At 38.5% G+C, this 23297-nt stretch overlaps 8 protein-coding genes across 10 annotated transcripts in view; 4 read left to right on the forward strand and 4 right to left on the reverse strand.

Annotated features, from left to right (window-relative positions):
• The first annotated feature begins 105 nt into the window (after positions 1-105).
• LOC108595231 (tubulin-specific chaperone E) lies at positions 106-2273 on the forward strand. The gene is made up of 5 exons (XM_017980429.2): positions 106-390; positions 452-924; positions 981-1404; positions 1460-1742; positions 1804-2273. Exons 1-5 carry the CDS (start codon positions 295-297, stop codon positions 2097-2099), a joined length of 1572 nt encoding a protein of 523 aa, XP_017835918.2. The 5' UTR covers positions 106-294; the 3' UTR covers positions 2100-2273.
• Positions 2274-2454: 181 nt separating this feature from the next.
• LOC108595205 (GTPase Era, mitochondrial) lies at positions 2455-3800 on the forward strand. Its single transcript, XM_017980393.1, has 3 exons — positions 2455-2718; positions 2776-3481; positions 3540-3800. The coding sequence occupies exons 1-3, from the start codon at positions 2485-2487 to the stop codon at positions 3725-3727; spliced, it is 1128 nt and encodes a 375-aa protein (XP_017835882.1). The 5' UTR covers positions 2455-2484; the 3' UTR covers positions 3728-3800.
• LOC108595206 (probable peptidyl-tRNA hydrolase 2) lies at positions 3728-4200 on the reverse strand. The gene has a single exon (XM_017980394.1). The coding sequence runs from the start codon at positions 4194-4196 to the stop codon at positions 3804-3806; it is 393 nt and encodes a 130-aa protein (XP_017835883.1). The 5' UTR covers positions 4197-4200; the 3' UTR covers positions 3728-3803.
• On the reverse strand, positions 4179-4485 carry LOC108595207 (cytochrome c oxidase assembly factor 4 homolog, mitochondrial). The gene has a single exon (XM_017980395.1). It carries the CDS (start codon positions 4390-4392, stop codon positions 4198-4200), a length of 195 nt encoding a protein of 64 aa, XP_017835884.1. The 5' UTR covers positions 4393-4485; the 3' UTR covers positions 4179-4197.
• A 164-nt stretch (positions 4486-4649) lies between these two features.
• LOC108594705 (elongation factor 2-like) lies at positions 4650-7309 on the reverse strand. The gene is given in 4 exon segments (XM_033295098.1): positions 4650-6451; positions 6513-6579; positions 6582-7027; positions 7092-7309. Coding segments are annotated over 4 exon segments (2520 nt in total). The 3' UTR covers positions 4650-4662.
• The window catches only part of LOC108597039 (neuropeptide CCHamide-2 receptor), a 31049-nt gene continuing 14600 nt past the window's right edge, over positions 6849-23297 (forward strand). Inside the window, exon 1 of one of the 3 annotated variants that reach the window (XM_017983334.1) lies at positions 6849-6917. Coding sequence is in view for 1 of the 3 variants with exons in the window: in XM_033295099.1 (XP_033150990.1) it covers positions 6910-6917 (8 nt within the window). In the remaining 2 variants the exon portion in view is untranslated. Of the gene's footprint in view, positions 6918-14359; positions 14434-23297 lie in introns of those variants that run through there. The other 2 variants (XM_033295099.1, XM_017983335.1) reach the window with 2 other exon arrangements.
• On the forward strand, positions 10246-10547 carry LOC108597041. The gene has a single exon (XM_017983337.1). The coding sequence runs from the start codon at positions 10318-10320 to the stop codon at positions 10459-10461; it is 144 nt and encodes a 47-aa protein (XP_017838826.1). The 5' UTR covers positions 10246-10317; the 3' UTR covers positions 10462-10547.
• Positions 11839-12044, reverse strand: LOC108597042. The gene has a single exon (XM_017983338.1). It carries the CDS (start codon positions 12027-12029, stop codon positions 11889-11891), a length of 141 nt encoding a protein of 46 aa, XP_017838827.1. The 5' UTR covers positions 12030-12044; the 3' UTR covers positions 11839-11888.

A 23297-nucleotide genomic window follows, 5' to 3' on the forward strand; every position in this document is an offset into this window, starting at 1 on the left:
CAAAAGTTCCCTACAGCTGTGCTCGATAAGTCGATAGGCTGTACAGTAGAGTCACGCAGCCCTGTGCAGCTAAAGTTATCGTCAGTCATCGGGAAAACAAATAACAAGAGTTAGTCACATTATTGCAAAATAAAAGTTTATATTATTTGTTAAATTTTGCTACAGCAATGTTTTTGTGGTTTTGAAGCTGCTAACGCTGTGTTCAGTGTAAGGTATAAATTAAATTGTTATAAATAAAGTCTGGTCAGCAACGTAGTAGGCGCTGCCAAAACAACAGCAACAACAACAATAACAATGGTTGGAATTATTGATGAAGCGCAGCTGTTTTATCCGTTGGGCACACGCATCAAAATAGGCAGTAACTGTGGCACTGTTAAATACGTAGGCGAGGTATGTTCAGTAAGCCTTGTAAACACAATAAAATTGTTTTAAAATTCCAACAAACCTACAGGTGAATGGCCACACGGGCATTTGGTTGGGCATTGAGTGGGATGACGGCATGCGTGGCAAGCACAATGGCATTATGGATGGGAAGCGTTATTTTCAGACGCAACTGCCAACTGCGGGTAGTTTCATTAGGCCTGGCAAGGTAGGTCCTTGCGCCACGTTGGAAAATGAGGCACGTGAACGTTATCTTAACTACGACTCAAGCAATGTGGATGCGACGTTGATACGCGAGGCACAGGCCTCGTTGCAAGCATCGTTATTCGAGGTGGTGGGCATGGACAAGATAGCACGCAAGCAAAGTAAGTTTGAACAACTGACAGAAGTTAGCGTCGATGAGATGCCTGTAAATGCTGCGGGCTACCTAAAGGATTTGACTCAGTTAACCACACTTAATTTGAGTCACACGTTAATCTGGAATTGGGAAATTGTGGCCAGCATTACAGATCAGTTGCCTATGCTGAAAAATTTAAATTTAAGGTAAGGGTTACTTGATTTGTACTTATAAAAAAACTAAAACCGTTGTCTTCTTATAGCTGTAATCGATTGGTGTTGCCTAAAACAACGCAGATCAACGACCTGCAGCCAGCCTTTCAACAACTGAAGCATATTAATTTGCGTGATTGTGGTTATTCTGATTGGAAGGATGTTATGCAGACAGCTTTGTTGTGGCCAGATATAGAATCATTGGGGTTGCAAGAAAATCCGTTAGGGCAGCTTGAAGTGGTTGACTGCAAACGGATCTTTCGACAGCTGCGTGAGCTTGACCTGCATCGTACAAAACTAATGGACTTTGATCAAGTTTGTAAGCTGGGTAATATACGCACATTGCGTCTGCTTAATCTCATGGAGAATGGCATTGAGCAGCTCCAGCTGCCCGAATGTGAGCCGCAGTTGAAGCTGAATTTGTTTATGTCGTTGGAGCAGATCAACTTGTTGCACAATCCCATATGGAATGAGGTAAATAGTTAGCTCTGTTTTTATTTTTGGTGTAATCTCATACACTTGCGTACAGGCGGAAGCATTCAACGAGCTGGACAAGTTGCCACAGTTAAAGCGTTTAAATATGACGCCACATTTAAAATCAAATTTCAATGAAATGTTTTCCAAGGCTGTTGCTAGCATTGCCAGTCTGCAGTTTCTCAATAAGGCACAGGTGACAGCTGAGGAGCGGCGTGGCGCCGAGTATGATATTTGGAAAAAGTATGCGCTGGATTGGGTGCAGGCAACCAAACTTGGCGCTGACGCATTGCGGGAGTTTTACAAGAAGCATCGCACATATTTTTTGATTGTGAAGAGTAAGCTAAAATCCATATTAAATTGCATATAATATATATAATATACTTATATGTCCTACAGGATGTGGTTCGCCTGCTGACTTTGTCCCTAGCACGCAGGCCAAGCAATCGAATCTCATTAAGTTGCGCATACTTCATCAGCAGACGGGGGAGACATGGGAAAAGAAAGTACCGCGCATGATTACCGTGCAGACACTGCGAGGATTGATCATGAAGCGTTTTCGTTTGGTTGGAAAATCGCCGCAGCTCTGTTATATTGATGCAAAACATCCGGAGCTAGTGGTGCCGTTGGACAACAATGCAAAAACGTTGGATTTTTATTCAGTGCAGGAACTTGATACAGTCTTAGTTCAATAATTGCAAAAAATTCCTTTTTCCTTCTCTTTATTTGGTATTCAATATGGTATTGTAGCTCTGCGCAGCAAATTAATTCAAATTAATGTTAAATTATGTATTAACTGTGACTTCCCCTTGTAACCTGCTATGCAATACAAAATTAGAATGTTAATTATTAGGTACTTAAGTTTAAATTTGCACCCTTCAATATTATTTGTATTAACTTTTGTTTTGTTTAACAAATTAAAGAATAATATATTTATGAATATAACAAAGGTATAATTAACAAATGAATTTAAAACAAATTACAAAAAGCATAACAGCAAAAAGCACACTGTCATCCATATTAGAATTCATTGGTCAGTATTATGACAATCGATATTGAGAGCTATTCGCCATCCCTGCAATGCGTTTTTATTGGCTAACAAGTTCCTTAAAATTGCTAAATAGCAATAAATTGAGAAGCGTACGATCCTTGTCGGCGTCTACGCAGATAAATGGGGAAAAAGCGCTCTCAACTGAGCCACCACCAGATACTGTTAACAACGAGGATGCACAGCAAAAAACGCTTCACATAGCGGTAATTGGTGTACCGAATGTGGGCAAGAGCACCTTCATCAATAATGTCGTGAACCACAGAGTAAGCCACAGCTCTATTTTTATCTGTATTAATAATAGCTAAGCGGTTTGCTTTTAGGTATGTCCCACCTCAGCCAAGGTTCACACCACACGTAAAGCAACCACAGGAGTTTTAACAACCGGTCAAACGCAACTTGTGTTCTATGATACGCCTGGTTTGGTTACGCAGAGCGAGATACGCAAACATAATTTGGAACAAAGTTTTAAAAGCGCCTATCGCCACGCAATCCAACATGCGGACATAATAGCAGTTATGCAGGACGCGTCCAATAGTTGGACACGTAAGGAACTGCATCCCACTGTGTTGGACACGCTCAAGGCTTATGCACATCTGCCCAGTTTTCTAGTGCTGAACAAAATTGATGCTTTAAAGTCAAAGCGCGTGTTGCTCGACTTGATCAAAACGCTAACCAATGACACGCTACAGAGCAGACGCCATGGCAGAAAAGTTGCAAGTACTCAGAAATCAGAAGAAGCACATGTGGTGGAAGGCACGCTGTTGAGCAAGCGTGAGACCAACTGGAGTCACTTTAATGACGTATTTTTAGTTTCATCACTCACTGGAAATGGATTACACGAGCTACAGGACTATTTGGTGGATGTGGCCAAGCCGAGGCGTTGGACTTATCCCGCTAATGTTTATACGGATGCTACGCCCGAAGTGTTGATAGTAGAAAGCGTACGTGCGCGTCTACTGGACTACCTGCCGCAGGAGATACCCTACAATCTGAAGTGTGAGCTGGAGTACTATAATGTTGAAAAGCGTATGTATAGCTTTTGTGCTTACAGCTGTATTTTAAACATATTTCTGTATAATTTCAGATGTCGTTTACACCTCTGTGCAGGTGCAGTGTCCCACATCGCGCGTTGAGCGTTTAATCTGCGGCGAGTCCAACGGTAGATTACGTCAAATAACCGAGCGTGTTACCTCAGATTTGGTAGAGATGTTTGGCCAAGCTGTCTCACTGACAATATCTACCATAGCCATGTCTGGCAAAAAGTCGGCTTGATAATTTGTTGTTGTTTGTTTTATAGGCTAAGTAATAACATTTATTAATTAAAAAATATTAAATGCAAGGTACACGTTTACAAAAGTTTCAAATGAGCCACCAGTTTGTTCACCTCATCCGACGTCGCTGGGCCTAAGCCTAGCACAGTGGCAGTGCCAGCTTCTATTTGTGTACGTCCTGCGTCCCTTACCAGAGCTGCCACCACTTGTGCCTGATTTGCGAGCGTTTGCAGTTCAATCAATTCATAGTAGGTGTCCACGCGTAGAACAATTTTAGGCTGTCCCATGCGGCACCAACGCTGCAGCGCCGCAGATTGCGCATCGCCACCCACCGACGCTGTTTGATAACACATAACCGCCGCATGGGCACATTGTGCTGCCGTTTTGCCTTTGCTCATCTTTAGGTCAGCGCGCACTACAAGCGCTAGCTTTGTTGGCTTTATCAAACTGGTGCTCAGCTGCTTAAACATCTTATTTAACATTGGCGTACTTCTTGCTCTGTTGCTCCACATACTTTTGCATGCAGGCCTTAAACTCCTTCACTTTTTCCTGACACTGTCGCCAGTCGCCGGTTTCGGCAATGCACTCTTGCACCTTGTAGTGTAACTCAATGCAGCCAGTTTTCTTTAGCATCGCCTCAACAGGATCCTCATCCACAGCTGACATCTTACACAAACCTCTTAAATATATGTAGCTTATGCGTTACGAAAGCATTGCACGAAATAATCATATGTTTGGCAGATATAAAGTTAGCGATAGATAATTTGTAATCGTTATCGTTAATGTTTGTCTGTAAACCAGTGTTAATCGTTTTGGAGAATATCGAAAGGCAAAAAGCTACTTTTGGCGCGTATGTTTATTCACTAAATTGTAGTCTTAAAAAGTGAATATATAAAAAAGTTAATCTAAAAAATTAAGTGTCATGTTATAAACTGTTTACAATTTGTCCAAGTATTGCGATAAGTCTGGCAAACCCGGTTTTAGTGCTTTTCGTAAACGTGTATCCTGCACAATTTGATAAGGTTTGCTGTTGAGCTCGCAAGGATCACCGGGTAATAGCTGCCAGTGATCAAAGACGCACTGGGGGAATGCCTGCCCTCTAGTATTTGTACGCAGTTCGGCTGTGAAGCCAAACGATTCGTTTACGGGCAAATACGATTTGACAATATACATGGGCGTGCCTGGCACGGGGCTCTCGTCAAACACATGTCCTCTGCGACGGCTCAACACTTTGTGTATGCCACCCACAGCCAGATTATGGCACTGGATCTCGCACAGATAGACAGGCTCCAGCAGACGCGGATTGGCCGTTATGCAACTGGCGTACAGACATCGGCGTGTGGTGGGTATAAGCTGGCTGCCACTGCGGTGCACAGCATCGGCATGCACAACCACATCGTTAATATCGAATCGCACGCCGCGCAAATTTTCCTCAGCCAAGACGCCTTCCTTAGTCGCCCACTGAAAGCCAGCCACAACCGAATCCTTAATCTCATTCAAATACTGCACGGATTTGGTGCAGTCCACAATCATGTTGGGTCCAGTGCACTCAGGACCAAAGCACCAGATCTTGCGCGCCTCGGTTACATCGTAGGCATATTTCTCGCTCATATAGCGTGCTCGCTGCTTGTAATCCTGTCTAGAGCTTACCGCGCCACTGTCAATTTCCTCGGCCAAACCATCGGGCAGCGGCTGCGCCTGCATTGTTAGACGATTGTGCTTGTTGCGCGACTTGGAGAGACACGGCTGACTGGACAGCTGCAGCACGGTTTCTCGGTAGGAGACCAAAGGATCAGATGTTTTCAATGGTATGCATGCATGATCTTCTTCCAAATCCTTAATACAGATTTCTAAATGCAACTCACCGGCGCCGGCTATTATATGTTCACCAGATTCCTCAATGATGCATTGCACCATGGGATCAGACTTTGCCAAACGCTTAAGTCCGATGACCAGCTTGGGCAGATCTGCAGGATTCTTTGGCTCCACAGCAACACGCACCACAGGCGAAACAGAGAACTTCATCAGCTTCATGTTGTGCGCATCCTTGAAGGTAGTTATGGTACCCGTCTTGACCAGGAACTGATCTACACCCACCAAACCGCAGATATTGCCCGCCGGCACATCTTCAATAGCCTCCACAGTGCGTCCCATCATCAGCACGGTGCGCTGTATGGATTTCTCGCAGACATCCTCCTTCTTGCCAGGCACATAGTTGGGTCCCAGCAGGCGACATTTCTGTCCCGTCGCTACCTTGCCGGCAAACACACGTCCAAAGGCATAAAAACGTCCCACATCTGTGGTGGGCACCATTTTGGAAACGTACATAATGAGCGGCGCCTGAGCATTACAGCTCTTGATGGCCAATGCTGCCTCATCATCATTGGGGCCCTCATAGAGCAATTCCATGCGATAGCTCTGCGCCACCACTGGCGAGGGCAAATGTATGGCAATCATCTGCAGCAAGGTCTCACCCGCCGGCAGCCAACGGCGCATTACGGTCTTAAGCAGCTCCTTTCCTTGCTGTTCTTCCTCCTCTGGCAGCAGCTGGACGCCAAGCTTCTGCAGTAGCACCGTGACCTCGTCGGTTTTATAGTTCATAATGGCATCGAACACTTTGTAAATGGGATCGAGAACGTATAAACAGAACGAGCGCTTGCTGGACGAGTCCTTGTGCTTTTGCCATTTGCGTGTTGCCGTATTGAAGAAGTTGCTGCCCCATAAGCTGCAGGGTATTTAATATTATTGAAATGATAATTATTGTATTAATTATTGTTTAAACTTACCGCTTCATCAGCTTGCCCACGTCGATCTTGAATTTGTCCGCATACATTTCGGCAAATTGTTTAAGTCATGCAGTCCGGAGCCAAAGCCCACTGAGCCCTTGGCCACGTCCACGTATACCTCACCCATGGGACCGCTATCATCATTGTATGTGCTTATAATAAGATTGACTGTCTCCACAATGCGCTGAAACGTTAAATAGAGTTGCTCCGCATCCAACTGCAGCTCAAGCAGTGCCCGATCCATTTTATTGAGAAACAGTATGGGCTTGATGCGCTCCGCAATAGCCTGACGGAGTACCGTTTCCGTTTGAACACAAACACCGGAAACGCAGTCCACTACGACCAGCGCACCATCGGTCACACGCAAGGCAGCCGTAACCTCCGAGGAGAAGTCGACATGACCGGGTGAGTCAATCAGATTGATTAGAAAACCATTTGTATTGGGCTCACATTGATCGGCCTGCGTTATAAAGCACAAGTCCTTTTTGTTAAGCTCAAAGTACATGGTGATGGCGCTGGAAGTGGCGTTTGATTTTATAAAAAAATAATAATAAGTATACGACTAATTGTAATGCTTACGTTGATTTGATCGTAATGCAGCGCTCTTGTTCGTCCTTGCGCGTGTCCGTAAAACGCATAGCGCCCGCCTTGGCCCCTGCTATGATGCCCGCCTTGGACACTAGTGAGTCCGTCAACGTGGACTTGCCATGGTCAATATGCGCAATCACACAAATGTTGCGTATGTTGCGCCGCTGATCCATTAGACCGCGTATTTCGTCCAAGGAGAACTTCACCATTTTTCGCTATACAGTTAGTTTGTCTTACACTTGAAAAAATATTTCTTGCGCCTACATTGGCGCTGTTCACTCTTCAGTTTTCATTCGAGAACATTCGCAAGTTAAAGCGGCTTTTATACAATTGAAATGGAAACATTTCGCCATTGCAGCAATAGCCACAGCTTTCACCTTTTGGGGCAAGAGCTTTCAAGTTATTATTTTCACAGTCTAGTGAAAATGAAATTGCAGTATAACTTGGTTGGATTGAAGGCATAAATAGATAGTTCATTCACATAAAGCATTTACTTAATTTAATATGCATTTGCATTATGTTAGAAAACTATTTATTTTCAAATTCTAACAGACTATTCAACGTATGAAATTGGCAAAGCTTTAACAAAAAGCTTTTTTCAAGCTTAATTTTTTGCCAATCAAACAATAAGTTTATTTGGAATGAATCATTTTACTCATTACGATAAGTTTACATTGTATTTGAATTTTTAAATTTGTCATAGCTAAAAGCTGCCACAAACTGTTTTCTTCTTTTACAGATATTTGCTTACCTTACTAAAAACATTTAAATAGTAATTTTACCGTATCATAAAAAATGTATTATACAAGGTCTGAATTTATTGTTTACCAAGTTCTACACTTCTTTTATTTTTGATTATTTTATTAATTTATGCTTTCTGTTTCTGTTTCTAACAAATGTTTAAATTAAACACTTAAGCAATTCTAATGCAATGGCTAATGAACTAATCGTGCTTTTTAATTAATTGTTAATTGAATAAATTCTTGTTAAAAAATAATCTCAATTTTAAGTGTCTTTAATCGAACCACATATTAAGAGTATAATAAACTTATATGTATTATAATAGTTTTTCATTTATAATCCTTAAAACTCGAAATAATTTCTGTCTTCGCTTGAATTAAAGTTATAACATAATTTAGTTAAATAGCCCTTTAGCTACAGTTATGTCAATTAAGTATTTGGCTCTGTTTACAATTTGTGTTTTCAAGTGAGTGAGCTCTCATTGAGAAATGCAAAATTGATTCACATTTGGTTTGACTGTGTGACTCTCAATGGGAAACCCTTGTCAAATGTGCTTGAGATTTGCATAATTTGGCTACAGAGCCCAACTGTCGTCAGGCATTAACATTATTTGGCTTTAATTGTTGCCAGATTTAATGCAGAAATGAAAAATAGAGCAACGCCCACAAAATATCTGTTTATGTTTATGGCAACAGTCTGCGGCAACAAAGAAATCTGATTGCATTATTCATGAGCGTCTGTAGCGCGTGTCCAATGCCACAAAGAAAAAAAATTTATAATAATAAATGCGTACATGGTTTGGCGTAGCAGCGGCTGCGCTTAAACTACGCCGCGTTTACATGGCGTAGTTGTCAAGTAACAAAGTAACACAAAAACCCACGCGTCTATTACTTCAATGTTTACTAAGCTGAATTTTTTATTTACATTTTAAGCAGTATGCAAATATTAAACAACACAGACAGAGGGAGATAGAATTTTGCAAGTTAATGCTCTGCGCATTTCCTGTTAACAAACTTGTCATGAAAACTTTTAATTAAGCAAAGCGATAAGAAAGAAATTAAGTAAACCGCAATTGCTCCGTTATGAAGTAGCAGCGATTAAAGATAACGTCATTTTGCTCTTTAAACGTAACATATGCTCAGCTGTATAGTAAAAAGCAATGAGTGAGACAGCAATAGTTTGACTAAGCGCGTGTGCTCTTAAATTAAAGTTGTAAACACAATTTGCAGTAGCAGCGATCTCTTTAACGCCATATTATCTACTCATATCATTAGCATGACGAAAAGCGCGCGAGCAAGACAGCAAACGTTTAGCTACGCAAGAGAGCGTAAGCACTCTTAAGCGCTCGTTATGCATCGCTTGCTTTTTTACTCCCACGCACTTGCAAGAGTAACTGTGTAAGCAAAATTTGCTTATTTTTTTTGGGTGAGTTTTTGTCACACTGTGTTGGCTTTAAGCATTTTACACATTGTTATCTTCAAGTTGCGAACGCGAAGTAAACTGTTTCGTATAATTAAATGATTATCCAAGCAGCTTTAATCAATATGCGTGGGCCATGGCTGATTGACATTGACAGCAGTTCGTTGTAGCGTGGCGCCAAAAATCAAACAAAGCAAAGCTAAGGCTCTCGACCCGTTGCCATAATATTGCACAAACACAGCTCAGAGACACAAAAGAACTTGATGAAGCATGGCCGACAAAAAAATTAGCCAGCTTGCTTGGCATTAATTGTTGTAGCTAATTATTTATTTAATAATGCACAAAAGAAAACTTTGTGGAAATGAAATTAATTAATTTGGGTTGAATGCTAAATAAAATGGATTAATGATGAAAATTAACAAGCAGACATATTAACGCTAATGCATTCAAAGAGAATTCTAATTTACGTTTTAAAGCGAGCATTTATTTTGTTGCGCACGTCTGCACATGCCTGATTCAATTTTCGCCACAAAATGTGCTTGAATTTTCTACATTAGTGCAAATTTGTAAAGCGATTAGGCAGCAACAGCAATTACACACAACACACACACAACACACACACAACACACACACTCACACACACAATGATACAATCATCGCTTGGAAAATCCAATTTCATTTGTCAAATGGTTTAAATAAAATTTGTGCTTAAATTTACAGCTTTCGCTGCTGTGCAGAATTAACTTTCATGTCAGTTGCCGCAAATTGATTTAATTTATACATTTTCTGTTTTTGTCATTTAGACGACTCGTTAGGCTAAACAGTCGCATGCGTTAATTACAAATATTTATGCTCAATATGCAGGTCAAGAGCCATTTCCATGCCAATTGTCCAGCTCAGTATGCAACTGTGTAAATAATGTTGTGCTCATTCCAAGCAGCTATAAAAGGCGTCAGCGCAGTGCGTAGCTCAGCATAACGCAGTTTTATATCTATCAACATACATTAATTACAACAAACAGATACAAACAGAAAGGATTAACAAGTCCATCTACGACATGAATATGTCAATCTTGCTGTTCTATCTGCTGCTGGTGGCCATGTTGCTGCTGTCCATTGCACCCGTGACGGAGTCGACGTTCCTGTTTTACGCCTGCATTTTCCGATTGAATGTATGTCCTTTCTTCACAACAGAGAGGTGAGATAGATGGATTTAAGGACCTGCTTCAAATATTAATGCCATGCCAAACTATAGCCAAGATCTTAATAATAGTATATAATATATATCTATAAAGCTTGCAAACAAACGCTTGAGTGTGTTTCATTTGGCTAAGCTAATGTAGCTTAAAGTTGTGCGTTATAGTTTCTATGATTTCAGCCTTTCTGCTATTTAGTTCTGCTTCACTTTGCCCAACTCAAGCGTTTATTGGTCAAAACACTTGATTGTGCAGTCAATTACCTTGGACCTCATTAAATTTTCGGGGAAACGTCGCATATTCAAACACAGAGCGCCTGAGTTGGGTACTCTGAAATTCCTTTAAGCTACTTCGCAACGGGTGCAAAGGCAAAATTGAGTAATGGGCAATTTCAGGCGACATTGTCATTTGCTTTTTGCCTGTTTGTTGGTAGCAGCATTCATTAATGTGACCATTGTTCATTGGTTCTGGGTCGTATTCGGTTTCATTTTTGGGCTGTGGCAGTCAGTCAGTCAGTCAGTCAGTCAGTAAGCCTGTTGCCGTTCGTATTGAAGGCAACTTAAATTACATAATCTTGCCACGTACTTGGCAACAGCAAAATAAGAGTCTTAGCATTCGGCTGGCTTTAATGTGCTTTGCACTTAATTAACGCAAAATAACAAATGACAAAGTTTACAATTCACACCATGTTGAGTTGAGTTCTCTTTGCTGAGCTTTAAATAAGCTTACAATTGAAATAGAGTTGCTGCTAAACTTGCCTCCAATTGCATTGAGTTTACCTTAAATTATTTAAACTTGCAACCACATATGACTATCCTTTAAATAAAAATAAATAAATGCTGCCCAAATGAGAGTCTCAAAGAAAAAGTCTGCCTAGACCTCAATCAACAAACCAAATTTACAAGCCACTCACACACGAATAATATGCAAATCAGCTATTTACTTTTTCTTTTTATTTAGTAGGCGGCAAAGGCAAAAAGTTCGAATTGACAAAATTAGGCTACTTTAATATAAGTTGCAAATTAAATAAAAACTAGACTGCTCAAATGCAAATGCTAGTCGAAAATTGAATACGCTAGCTAAAAATTATTAACAAATAAACTTACCACAGTAATCCTCTAACGAACAGTGTTCTTGTTTTGTTCTTTTCCCAATTGTAATCTAATTGGATTCCGGACAACATTCAGTCTAGCTTTTATATTGATATGACTATTGATATGACTCAAGTAGCTATTTTCTATCTATTCCTTATTGCGGCTTAACCTTTTTCAAGCAAACCACAGTGCGCAGCTTTCTTCTCTGGTTTGCTGGCCTAGAAGGATTCATACGCTAGTGGCTTGCGCACTGCTCTGACTTATATAAATAAAATGAAACTAAAGCACATTCTTTCTTCAATGCATACTTTTTACTTTTATTAGTTCAAGTTGAAAATATTATTCGGTTGTAATGAATGGACATAAAGGTGAGCGCACCAAGCAGAGGAAGAGAATAAATGTGCCCTCGGCTGCTGGTGCTGTGAACATCAGCATAAGGAACACCAGAAACAAATAGATAAAGAACTTGTTCGACAACATCTTGAACTCCGCCTTGGCACAACTGGCTCTAACGGTTGAATTGCAACACTATTTATACCGTTGGAATGCCAAGTTATCTGGCAAAATATTTGCCCAGTTGCTGGCCGTTCTATTGTTGCTAACCTAACTGCAATTTTGTATTAAGCAAATAGCACTTTAGTAAATATACGTTAAGCATTGTGCAATAAGCTCGACTGAATTACATTGTATGCATTCATAGCTGTCGCGACACAAATAAATATTAAAATACAAATTTTGATAAATAGAAATATAATAAGAAAATACAAATTTTAGCAATCAGAAAATAAGGAAGCGTCAGATATTTAAAAAAAAACATCAATTGAAATGAAATCTTTGAATAAAATCTTTCCAATTTCATCTAAATTTTCTTATTTTGTTTTGCTTTAAGCTAAAATTGAATATCATACTTATGTAAACTAAATCCAATTACAAGCTATATGGTATTATTTCAACGATTTATTATTCGCCACAAATTAATGGTTAGCTGCAATCACTGTTCGTACAAAGTTAAAAGCAAGTGCTGCAAAAAAAATCTTTCTTTAGTTGAGAATTGCACCTGGGCACGAGTTTAGCTTGAGCAAACATTTGCACACACGCAAGCAATTGATAGCCTCTTCCTTGATGGTGGCTTTGAGTTTGAAAACAACATTGTAATGCTTGCGTTAAGCACATTTGCACAGCACAGATGGCAAATTAATTAAATATCACTCATACGTCAGGTGGCACGCGTGGGTGGCGCATGAAATGTTAATGAGCAAAGCAAAGTTTGTTAATTGCAATATGCTGAATGCTTTGATACAATGAACAGCCATACAATTTGGAATTATAATTGTAGTATAATTAAACCAATCCGTTTCAGTCTGCTTGAACCGACAGTGTGAAACCCTGTAAAATATTTTGAAATATTCTCAGCGGGATCTGTCGCTCAACTAACTAACTCAAACTTAAAGGACGCATTTGTACATTTTTTTTACACAGCACAATGTTAGTTTAATCGAAATCATAGAGATTCTTGTAGCTTTTTAGTAAGCTTAAAAATATTCTTTCAGTGCAGAAGCTGAAGCATAATCATGGCAATGATTTGCCAGCGATTAGAAGCTGTGAACGCTCAAATTTGATTTTGGCAGGCCTGTTGCGTGTGGTTGAGCCCAAAAATAAACATTCAATTCAGATATGCGTGGGCATGAAACATTGTAATTTCAACTGGCATGCTGAGTTTGATTATGCCTTCAGTTACAGTCATACACTCAGCTAGCTGTTGGTGGTTAATTACGTCAATACCAATAATGACAAACAATTCTTTAAAAATTCTTTCAGCTTAACTAAGCGTATGTTGTTGTCTTCAACATTAATTCCAGATGTTTTTAAATCAATGCTTTATATTGATTAAAAATTATTTAAAAATAATCAGAAGTTTATTTTTTACATTATTCTAAATAGTTTGGGAATAATAGTAAGCAAAGACGAAGCATAATGTGTTGATTGAAACTTTATGTTTGGCTATAAATTTATAAAAAATTATCTTAATTAACCAAAAATAGTTTTAATAGTTATACCGAATTCGTTCTGTATTTTATTAATAATTATTTGTTGTTTTGCAAATGTAATCAATAATTATTTCAAAATATAATATGTTTAATTATATATTCATTGCGATTATATACCCAAAATAGTTTAATTGTTTACTAGTTGCAGCTCGATAGCTATGGCAAAAGCATGAGAAACGTGCTTGACATAATTAATCAATCATTTGACTAATAATTAAGTGCCTGTTGAGATTTGCTCATGTCGCACGTATTCTCAGGAAGCGTTTTGGTCTATTTATGACGACAGCCGCTTAACTGCTAAACCTCAAAGCGCTTTGTATTGAGTGGTTGCCAACCTGAAGAAGAATACGAATATTCTGGCTTAGCGTAGTCAAGGCTAAATACACTTGTAGCTAAAATAGAAATTTGTTTTTATATATTTTTTATGCTGAACTTATGAATGAAATTTGTGGTCCATGCAATCTACAAGCAACAGTTGTAGCCATCCACAGTGAATGCATTCCATAGTTGTCAGCGCAGGCGCCAACTTGCGATCCACACACGTGGTGTATGCTATTGGCGTTCATTGTGGATGCCAAGTGTTTGGCGCGCTTTTGCTTGTGGATGCTATTTGAGAATGTGTATGCTATTTGGAAGTCATTTGTGTTTAGCTGTAGCGCCGGCTTCTTTGATTCTGCCGATTTAGTCCTGCAAACGGATTCGCCCCTAACGGTTGTTTGTCTGTCGTGTGCGAAAACTAATTAAATAAAAACATAGACTTTAAAAAAATATATAAACAATATATGTGTTGAATAAATATTATTTACGCGTCAGACGCAGACGATTCCGTTTAGTTTGTAAGTTGAAAATGTGTTTTTTTAGCACTTGAAATCTCCAGCCAGGGCCATAAATCAAAGCGCCCGTCGATCTGTGAACTTTTATTGAAATGCTTGCTCGCAAATATTTGCGTATTTACACAGCCGCAATGTCGCAAAGTCGCAAAGTTGAATCTCGATTCGATTAAATTTCAATTTTTAGTTACCTCATGTCATTGAACAATTTGGTTAAAGCTGCAATGTCAAAGTGCAGCAAAAAGTTTCACTTATTTCATTAACAAACTTTGCCTTAGGTGTTTAAACAATAAGTTTGCTCTGCAGCTCGGCACTAAAAGCTTTGTAAATTTAATTTATGCAATGAAATGAGAAATTACATTCGACAGCCAACACATCAAAGCAATTTAGAAATTTATAAATTGTTAAATGTATCAAGTTATGCTCATTATGTAAAACATGCACAAATATTTTAAATTGTTTAACTTAAAAAATGAATTTCTTGGAATTCAGCGGTGCTGTTTTGAATAGCTGAGACAGATAGCGTAAATATAAACAAAACACAAATATATTTAAGTGAATAGTGCAAACTACACTACGCTACAGAACTATTTGTTGGTATAACAAGTTTATATAGGAGCTAAATTAAAATATTATTTTGAGTAAAATTGTAATGTACTTTAAATATTTCCCATTCGCTTCAAATGCACATTTTTTGCTTAGCTATTTTACATTAAAACTTTATGATGCAAGCTTGGATTTTATGACCAGATCCTAGAGCCTATAAAATTTGTCGTAAATCAATTGTAGACTCAGCACTTTTGACTTCAAATTTCATGGCTTTATTTATTAGGTGTGTAAAATTTTGCTAGCCAGTGTTAGTAGGCGTAACCCTACAAAACACATTGACGGTCAGCAGATCAATCAGCAGTCTTGGCAATTTGAGCCAAATGACAAGCCATTTTCGACTGCGTTTCAACGGAATTGCGATAAGTCAATCAGTCCCGTGAATATGAACTAGTTAGTTAGGTTTGGCGCGTCAGTTTGGCGCAATTGTGGCTAATTAGTTCAGGTAATCACAGTCGCAATCTCCATCCCAATATGTATGCAAAGCCAGTCTGCAAATTAGCTTAATTAATGAATTTTTTGTTGTTTGATTTTAGAGTGTTTTCTTTGGGAAATAATTGCGCATACGCCGCGTGTTGTGTTGTGATGACAAAAGTTTTCAACACGTTTACTTAGCTTGCCACACATGCCTGTGCTAAGGAAATACACACATACGCGCTTAACTTTTGTTGTGGTTAATAAAATGTCTGTGCACGCTGCGTATGTGTAACGTAGCACATAACGTATACGTAATATGCCCAGTGGGTCATATATTAAATATTTCATGTGCACTTGACAATCATTTGATTATTTTCGCATAGGTATAGACGCGTGTGTTTCAGCCTAAATGCTTCAGCATATTTCCCAGAAAATAATGTTCGGCTACACTTCCATGCACTTGAATAGGAACACATATTGTGGAATTTTAAATTCATAAAAACTAAATTGAACTAAACAAAATTCTGTGGAATTTAGCTTTCTAGATATTTCAAAGAATTAAAGTTATTGTCATATGCTATCAATGAAGCCTGGAGATATACATATCCTTGAATCAGGGAAGTGCTTTGATTTTCCGCCCAAGAGTATTTATTAAGTTATTACCTTAAATGTATTCTCTACTACTAAATGTTTAAAATAAACCTAAGCTATGCAAATTAAATTAGTATAACCTAAGTTAAGATAATTGTTCCTAATTAAATTATTTGTTTTCTTTAGTTTGTACTTTTGCTGCACTAAAATTTTTGTTCGTTTAATTCGATTGTTTTGCATGTGCAAAAGCAAACTTAATGTTGCATAATTCTTGTCCCTATTCAAGTGGATGGGAGTGTAGCTAACATGTATGTTGTGCGGTCATAAATGGCAGGAAATTCAAAAACTGTTTGAGCAACAAGCGCAGCCCTTAACTTTAATGCGAAAAGTTAGCGAAGCTCTGTCTTGCCAGTTTCAGTGCTTACAGATATCTTTTAAGAATCTCATTGGTCGGGGCTACTTCAAGCAGCTCCAATGCCCCAATTTATGTTACAAAGGTACTAAGAAGTTGTAAAGCTAGAGTCGAAATAGTTTAAGGCTGTCGTAAAATTAGAGTTGTAAACTCTTTTTATGAATTATTTACAACTAGTGCGCTAGCTAACTAATTAGAATCGTCATAAACTGTTTTACTCTGTCTAAAATTAGCTTCATTTTCATTTTTTGAATACATTTCTTATATCTTCATCGGCAGACAGTTATAATCTATGCTATCGATAAAGATAGTCGCTGACAAATTTATTGAAAGCTGCTTCTTATTCGTTAGAGTATCTGAGTATCTGAGTAGCTAACTGCTGCAAAGTTTTTGCGCACTTGTTTGCTTTTTATTACAGAAATATCTAATTTACATACATATGCTGTGTTGACAGAATGTGATGAACTTTTCTTTTGTGTTCGCCGCTCTCGCTCTGTTATTGTCTGCTGCTGACTGCAGTGGGTGATGGCTGATGAACTTCAGAGACACTTTATAAATAAGTGTCAAGAGCTGCAAAACAATTGTAATTGTAAATAAAATTGTAATCTAATTGGTTTCTTTGTCAACTATAAATTAAGCCGCAGGCTGCAACTGCTGCTGCTACTTACAGTTGCATGTGTGTATACATTTGTACATAACTGTATCATTATGCAATCAGTTGATTAACTCTGAAGCTCAAGTTGCTTACTGAGCCCAAGGCTGAAGCTGCTGCTGCTGCTGCTGTTTCTGACTGGTAATTACGCAATTTAGCTCTTGTGCTGCTTAATGACAGAGCCGCCATTTTTAACTGAACGCTGCACATTAATCAGGCTAATATGACAGATTAATTCAAGTGCTTTTAACACGAGCTCTGTGTGTGTGTGTGTGTGTATGTGTGTGTGTGTGAATTTAAAGCTCTAGTCTGTAGCATTCTCGCAGTTATTGACACATTAATCAAATGTAACGCAAATAATTGCTATAGCAACTGTTTCAAGTGGAGCGTACGGCGGAAAAGATAGTGCATGCAAACGGAAGAGTAATAAAAACAATGCCATAAAAATGGGAAAAGAACAAATAATGCATTAAAACAATTGCGAATGTGCGCTCAATCGTGCTTAACTTAAAGCTGAAAAAAAAAAAAAATAATATTTGTACCGCTTACACATTAATCAGCGAGAGCACATTAAAGAAAAAATATTAAGCATTACATTGCCGAATAAATATCAATTTAGCCCACAAGCTATTGACAAGCCGCTGAGGCTCATAAATAAAATACCATGGCAGGTGGAAAAAAGCAGCCTGACAATAAATACAATGGAACAAAAAAAAGGAAATTGAAAATTATATACGTACGCATCGCGGCCATAAATATATAAATTATGGCATCATAGATTAAACTGCTTGACGACAGTATTTCTACATAAAATGCCAACTTCCAAGCAATTAAAATGCCTATTGGCAATTACTTAAGCTGCAATATCAAAGTCATGGGCATATGTAGACGGATCTTTGGCCCATTGCAAACTAATTCATTGAAATGTCGTTTTTGGTAAAAGTTTAATTTTTTATATTACACCACAGGGCTGCGCACCCAACTTGTTACCTGTCACACAAAAGTTGCCATGGTAATTCTATAGACCTGGACATATTGCTTTTAAATGGCTGCCAAGAATGCCAGCATAGCTGTCCGCCTGCCTACCATACGTATATGTATGTGTGACAGGTACAAAAACAATTAAAGTTTGGGAAATTCGAGATGGTCTAAGTGACATTTAATAAGCTTTAAGTGCCGGCTTCTTGTCCAAAAGTTAAGCGTTGAATTGATTGCCCAAGCTCAAATTAAAAAATTTGCAAATTGAAATATTTGTTTTGAATATATTCACAAAAGTTAGAGAGTCAAATTGAATTTTTATTGAAGATTAAACTGAAACTGTAGTTGACTGTACTTATATATTATATTAAAAAAAGACTTATGTTGTGGCGACATTTAATCTTTCAGTAGTTTAAGTTAATTTTCAAACATTTATTTGCTAACTACTGGCTCGAAGTTATTATTGCCGAATGTGGATGTGGCTCTTAAAAATATTCAAATTTATGTTTATCCACTGAAGTTATGCCAACTAAATTAAATAGCTTACATGCTTAAGCCTGTATAAATTAAAAATGTGCAAAGCATCCCCAGCTTGAAAGCATTTCTTCACTTTTATTTAATGCAATAATGGCTGTATCTGTTAATGCGCTTGTGGCATCAGAAAAACTTAATTATATTTTCTAGGATACCCCATACATAACATGTGTGTATCCAAAGGAATTGTCAGTCAGATGTGATGTTCAGTCGAATGCAGCTGACATGACATAAATAGGAAATTGAATAAATGCAAAAGATAAACTCGTATGACAACTTACAATATATGCGAGCAGACAGGCGTAGACAGTTCAACAATGAAGCGACTGTTTTCGTCTTTTTTCTCTTTTCGGGACATGCTGTCAATCCTGGCAAATGGAGTTAAGATAATATGCTGGCTACGTGTGTAATTTTGAGAAATGTTGTGCCCAAGGTGATTTCTGTTTTGCGATGTGTGTGAGCGTAAGCTGATGGATAAGCTCTTGTTGTACTACAGAGTGGATAATGTGCTATGTGATTTGCTTACCAGGCCGTTAACTTGCCGCAGCTGTGTGTGCTCATCACTAGGCATTTCAAATGCTAGTGATAAATGTATTTGGCTGTGAAAAGTTGTGCTAATGCTTGCGTCCAAAGGTTGCAAGATTTATTGTGAAAGCTAATTCGCATATTAGTTCGCTTTAAGGTTAAGTCTTAACGCTTCGCTACTTGCTGGTGCCCCCCCCTCAAACAAAATCAATCGCAAACATACTTTAGCTCTTTGCTTATAACCATACTTACTGACTTAGCCAGCTTAGCAAACTTTTTACAGCTTCATTCGCTATTCACGAACGTCATGACTGTTACTTATAAATAGTTGCGCAATAATTTTGCCACCTGCATTAAGTAGGCAACTTTTTTTTCGCTCTGCTTGAGCTGAAGCTTGAGCCCTTTGTCTGAGTTCTTGATTAACTTGGCTCATTTATCATAAAATCTTTGGAGCTGAACTGAAAGATACGCCCCCACACTGACCACGCACAAAGGGCCATAAATAATGCACTGAAATTGCAAAGGATACAAATTCAGCCACGTTATTTATACAGATATGTTCACATAAATATGCAAGCAAAAAAGATGTTGTTTCATTCTTTGTTCATTTTTTTTGTGGTTTTGTTTTTTCGTTACACAACTGTGTAGCTCAATGAGCTTTTGTGTGGTCTCTGATTTCATTCGGTGTGTTGTTACATTTATCTTTTGCTTTACAAATAAAACTCAAGAATGCTATTTAATTTGCATAAGATATAAGCACAGTGGGTAATAAGAGAATGGGTGAAGGAAGCTGACATCGCTTTATACTCTTCAGGAAATTTGGAGGCGTTGCTGAGCTCAACTATTACGCCACTGTTGCGCAACTGTTGTGAATGATCAAATGCAAAAGCTGAAAGTCCTGCATAATATTCAAACTCAACGCTCCAGGGTTTTCCAACTGTGTGGGTGATCAAGTGCAAAAGCTCAATGACCTGCATAATAATTAAACTCAAGGCTCCAGGGCTGACGAACTTTTGTGGCTGATCAAATGCAAAAGCTCAATGACCTGCACAATAATTAAACTCTACACTCCAGTGTTGCGCAAGTGTGTGATCAAAGACAAAAGCTGAAAGATCTGCAAAGCAATTGAACTCATCTCTCCACTGTTGCGCAACTGTTGTGAATGATCAAATGCAAAAGCTGAAAGTCCTGCAAAGTAAATTCAACTGAGCATGCCACTGTTGCGCAACTGTTGTGCAAATCCAGCGAAGGTAGCGAAAACAACTCAACGTGTTGAGTCGCTGAACAATTTCAGCTCGTTACGCAAATAAATTTTCGTTAATACAATTTAACTTGTTAATTATGCACAAATTGCTTTGCCATTGTTCACTTTTATCTTGTTGCCACATGTTGCACAATTCATCTAGTGCTGTCGAAAACTGTTTGCCGGGCTGAACAAGCTGCTCCAAATTGAATTTGCCGTGAATTATGTTGACAATAAATTTTGGTAGCTGCCACCCCGGCACTCTACCCATGCCAACGCCAACGCCTCTTGTTTGATTTTGCCAATTAGCTAACCTAGAGGCAGGCAGGCTACAAAAATGTTGGTGAAACCGGCTTGCATGATACTCGCCAAATCCCAGAGCAATTTCCGAGCCTACGCCAGCCACAAAGCAATGCAGACAAAACAAACATGTTGCTTCATTCACTCCATTCATGGGCCCGGTGCCAAAAATTTATAGCAAAATTTCAATTGAAATTCGTTGCATTTTTTAAGCCCAACTGCCTGTCGCTGACAGATTGCCTGCTAGGGCAAAGACCGGGTAGAGTGCCTGCTCCTGAGGGAGCAATGTGTCAGCCTCAAGCAATTTGAAATAAATTTTAGATTAGGGCTCAATAGACAATAAATACTGTAGCACACACAGCAAAATAATATTGAATTAGCTTAAATGAATGGCTTTTTTAAGCAAAGAGTAGAGAGTGACAAATGCGCCGCTCCAGCCTTCTATGCACTGCTATACACTGCCGGAGAGAAGATAGAGTGCTGACTGCTGATGTATGTGTGCGGCTACTCGCGCATATTTAAGCGGACAAGCAAGGATAACATTTTTGCTTTTGTATTCCATTCTCTTTATACACTTGGACATTTTTTGTACCAAATGTAAGAGGGTATCATTAACTGGCGCAAATATATGTCACAGCAATATGGCAGATGGATTTTATAATCCACTATGCACTCATAATTGATGTCGACTCTGCCACAAATAACTTCAGCTTAAGCTTTCAACGCTAGGTGGCGCTGCAGCTGCAACATGCTGAGTGCACAAAGTGTATTTCGAAGTTAGTTGCGTTCAACTTTGTTTTTATTTTTTCTTGTTTTCTCATTGCTGCACAGAATGTGGCAAATTTAGCAAATTCTGTGCTTAAGCAGCTTGACACAAAGTCGCTTGGGCAGATGACTAAACGTTTTTAAGCTTTTACACGGCATTAAATATCCAAATTTTTTTACTCCAGAGATGCATTTATTGTTAAGCTCATGCAAACTAGCGTAAGCTGTAAGCTTTTAACGAGAAAACCAGTAAAAACGCACTTTTAGCTTTGGCCACAAAATCAATTTGCTATATAAGCATAAAAATAGCGCATACGCCGCATAGTACAGACTGTTGTAAGTGCTTAAGAGCAGCAAAGTTGCCCGACAATAAATTCATGCTTAGTATGTTGACTTTTTTATTTACATTTGATTGTTATTTGCTCAAGTGACTGTAAGATAATTGAATTGAATTGAAGTACGATTACTTTTGATTTCATGGCAAGCACTCAGCAGCAATAAGAAAGCAAATGCTAATTGGAAATAGCAATAGAAAATATAAATTGACACGACAATTGTATGCACTAACTTCTTATATAAATGATATTTTGTTTAACTGCAGCCGCAGTCAGCCAAATAATTTATATTAATTAATAAAACACTAAATCAAAAACAGTAATAAACTTTAAGCTTTAGTACGTCTGACTGGGCAGATTGCTTTTTGCTGCGTAATAAAATCAAATTGGCTCAAACTCTCATATTTGAGTTGACCATTGGCATCCGTCCAAGTTGAACAAAAGTGAAAATTAATTAAATATATGTACAGCTCAACAGAGAGAGGGATGAGAGCGAGAGAGAGAGGGGGAGAGGGAAAACTGTTGTGCAACTGTTGCGCGTATTTGCGAGTAATTTTCACAGATTTTTATTGCGTTCATATTCATTAAGTTGACCCCACAACTCACTACTCTTCCATTCTCTCTCTCTCTCTCTCTCTCTCTTTTTCTTTTGGTGCGCTCTCTTTGTTTGCGCCTCGTTTGGTGCTGTAAGTAAAACCTTGGAGGCATTTTAAATATTTGCCAAATAATTAATCACGCCACGTCAGGGACTAGTCATTCAGTCAGCCGGAGCCGCAACGGGGGACGCCTACGCGTCGGATTCGTCATGAGCTCTGCCTGCCTGGCCGCTGATAAACTGAGACACGCACTCTCTGCTCTGCTGGCATTCAGCATCAAAATGTTGCTGGGCTCGCTCTCTTGCAGCTTATGATAAAATTTTAACTAAAGCCGACAGTTGAAATTGTTCACACAACTCACACTTGTCTCAGCTCCTCCTCCACTTGATGTGCGTAAATATAAAAGCATCGAGATTGGACCATGGAGCGTGCCAAGTGCTTCAGTTGGCTTTGTTCATGAGCGCTTGGGTTTGTCATTCAACGAAAGCCGCTTGCACAATTCAGTGCACTTCTTATCCCAGGAAAGGAAATTATTAAAAGGAAGGATTAGCAATTAATGTTATTTTACAGAGAGAGCGACGTGTACGAATTTCTAATTCCGCTACGCTTCGCATGAAGCTAAAACCATCTCAATTCTTAGCTAAATTAGCACAACATCTTCTAAGAAAATCCTAGAGCTTGTCAAAAAACACATAAATCATTGTAATTCGTATTTAATTGGCTGCATTTTAAATGTTTTAATTAAAAAATTCTAACTAATTTTATAAGCATCTACAAAGATTTCGAATTTCAGATTCACAAATAATATTAGCATACAATAATTTTTTTTTTTTATATAATTTGTTTTAAATTCAAGGTGCCAAGAGTTTAATTCGAAAGCCAAGTTTGCAGTTATGATAAATTTGCTGCTGCTTAA

Source organism: Drosophila busckii, chromosome 2R (assembly GCF_011750605.1).
Source record: "Drosophila busckii strain San Diego stock center, stock number 13000-0081.31 chromosome 2R, ASM1175060v1, whole genome shotgun sequence".
Taxonomy (NCBI): Eukaryota; Metazoa; Arthropoda; class Insecta; order Diptera; family Drosophilidae; genus Drosophila; species Drosophila busckii.

Coding starts and splice junctions, on each gene's coding strand:
- LOC108595231 (XM_017980429.2), top strand. CDS start 295: ATGGTTGGAATTATTGATGAAGCGCAGCTGTTTTATCCGTTGGGCACA. Junction 391..451: donor CTGTTAAATACGTAGGCGAG/GTATGTTCAGTA, acceptor ACAAACCTACAG/GTGAATGGCCACACGGGCAT. Junction 1,743..1,803: donor ATATTTTTTGATTGTGAAGA/GTAAGCTAAAAT, acceptor TATGTCCTACAG/GATGTGGTTCGCCTGCTGAC.
- LOC108595205 (XM_017980393.1), top strand. CDS start 2,485: ATGCGTTTTTATTGGCTAACAAGTTCCTTAAAATTGCTAAATAGCAAT. Junction 2,719..2,775: donor ATAATGTCGTGAACCACAGA/GTAAGCCACAGC, acceptor GTTTGCTTTTAG/GTATGTCCCACCTCAGCCAA. Junction 3,482..3,539: donor GTACTATAATGTTGAAAAGC/GTATGTATAGCT, acceptor GTATAATTTCAG/ATGTCGTTTACACCTCTGTG.
- LOC108595206 (XM_017980394.1), bottom strand. CDS start 4,196: ATGTTTAAGCAGCTGAGCACCAGTTTGATAAAGCCAACAAAGCTAGCG.
- LOC108595207 (XM_017980395.1), bottom strand. CDS start 4,392: ATGTCAGCTGTGGATGAGGATCCTGTTGAGGCGATGCTAAAGAAAACT.
- LOC108597041 (XM_017983337.1), top strand. CDS start 10,318: ATGAATATGTCAATCTTGCTGTTCTATCTGCTGCTGGTGGCCATGTTG.
- LOC108597042 (XM_017983338.1), bottom strand. CDS start 12,029: ATGTTGTCGAACAAGTTCTTTATCTATTTGTTTCTGGTGTTCCTTATG.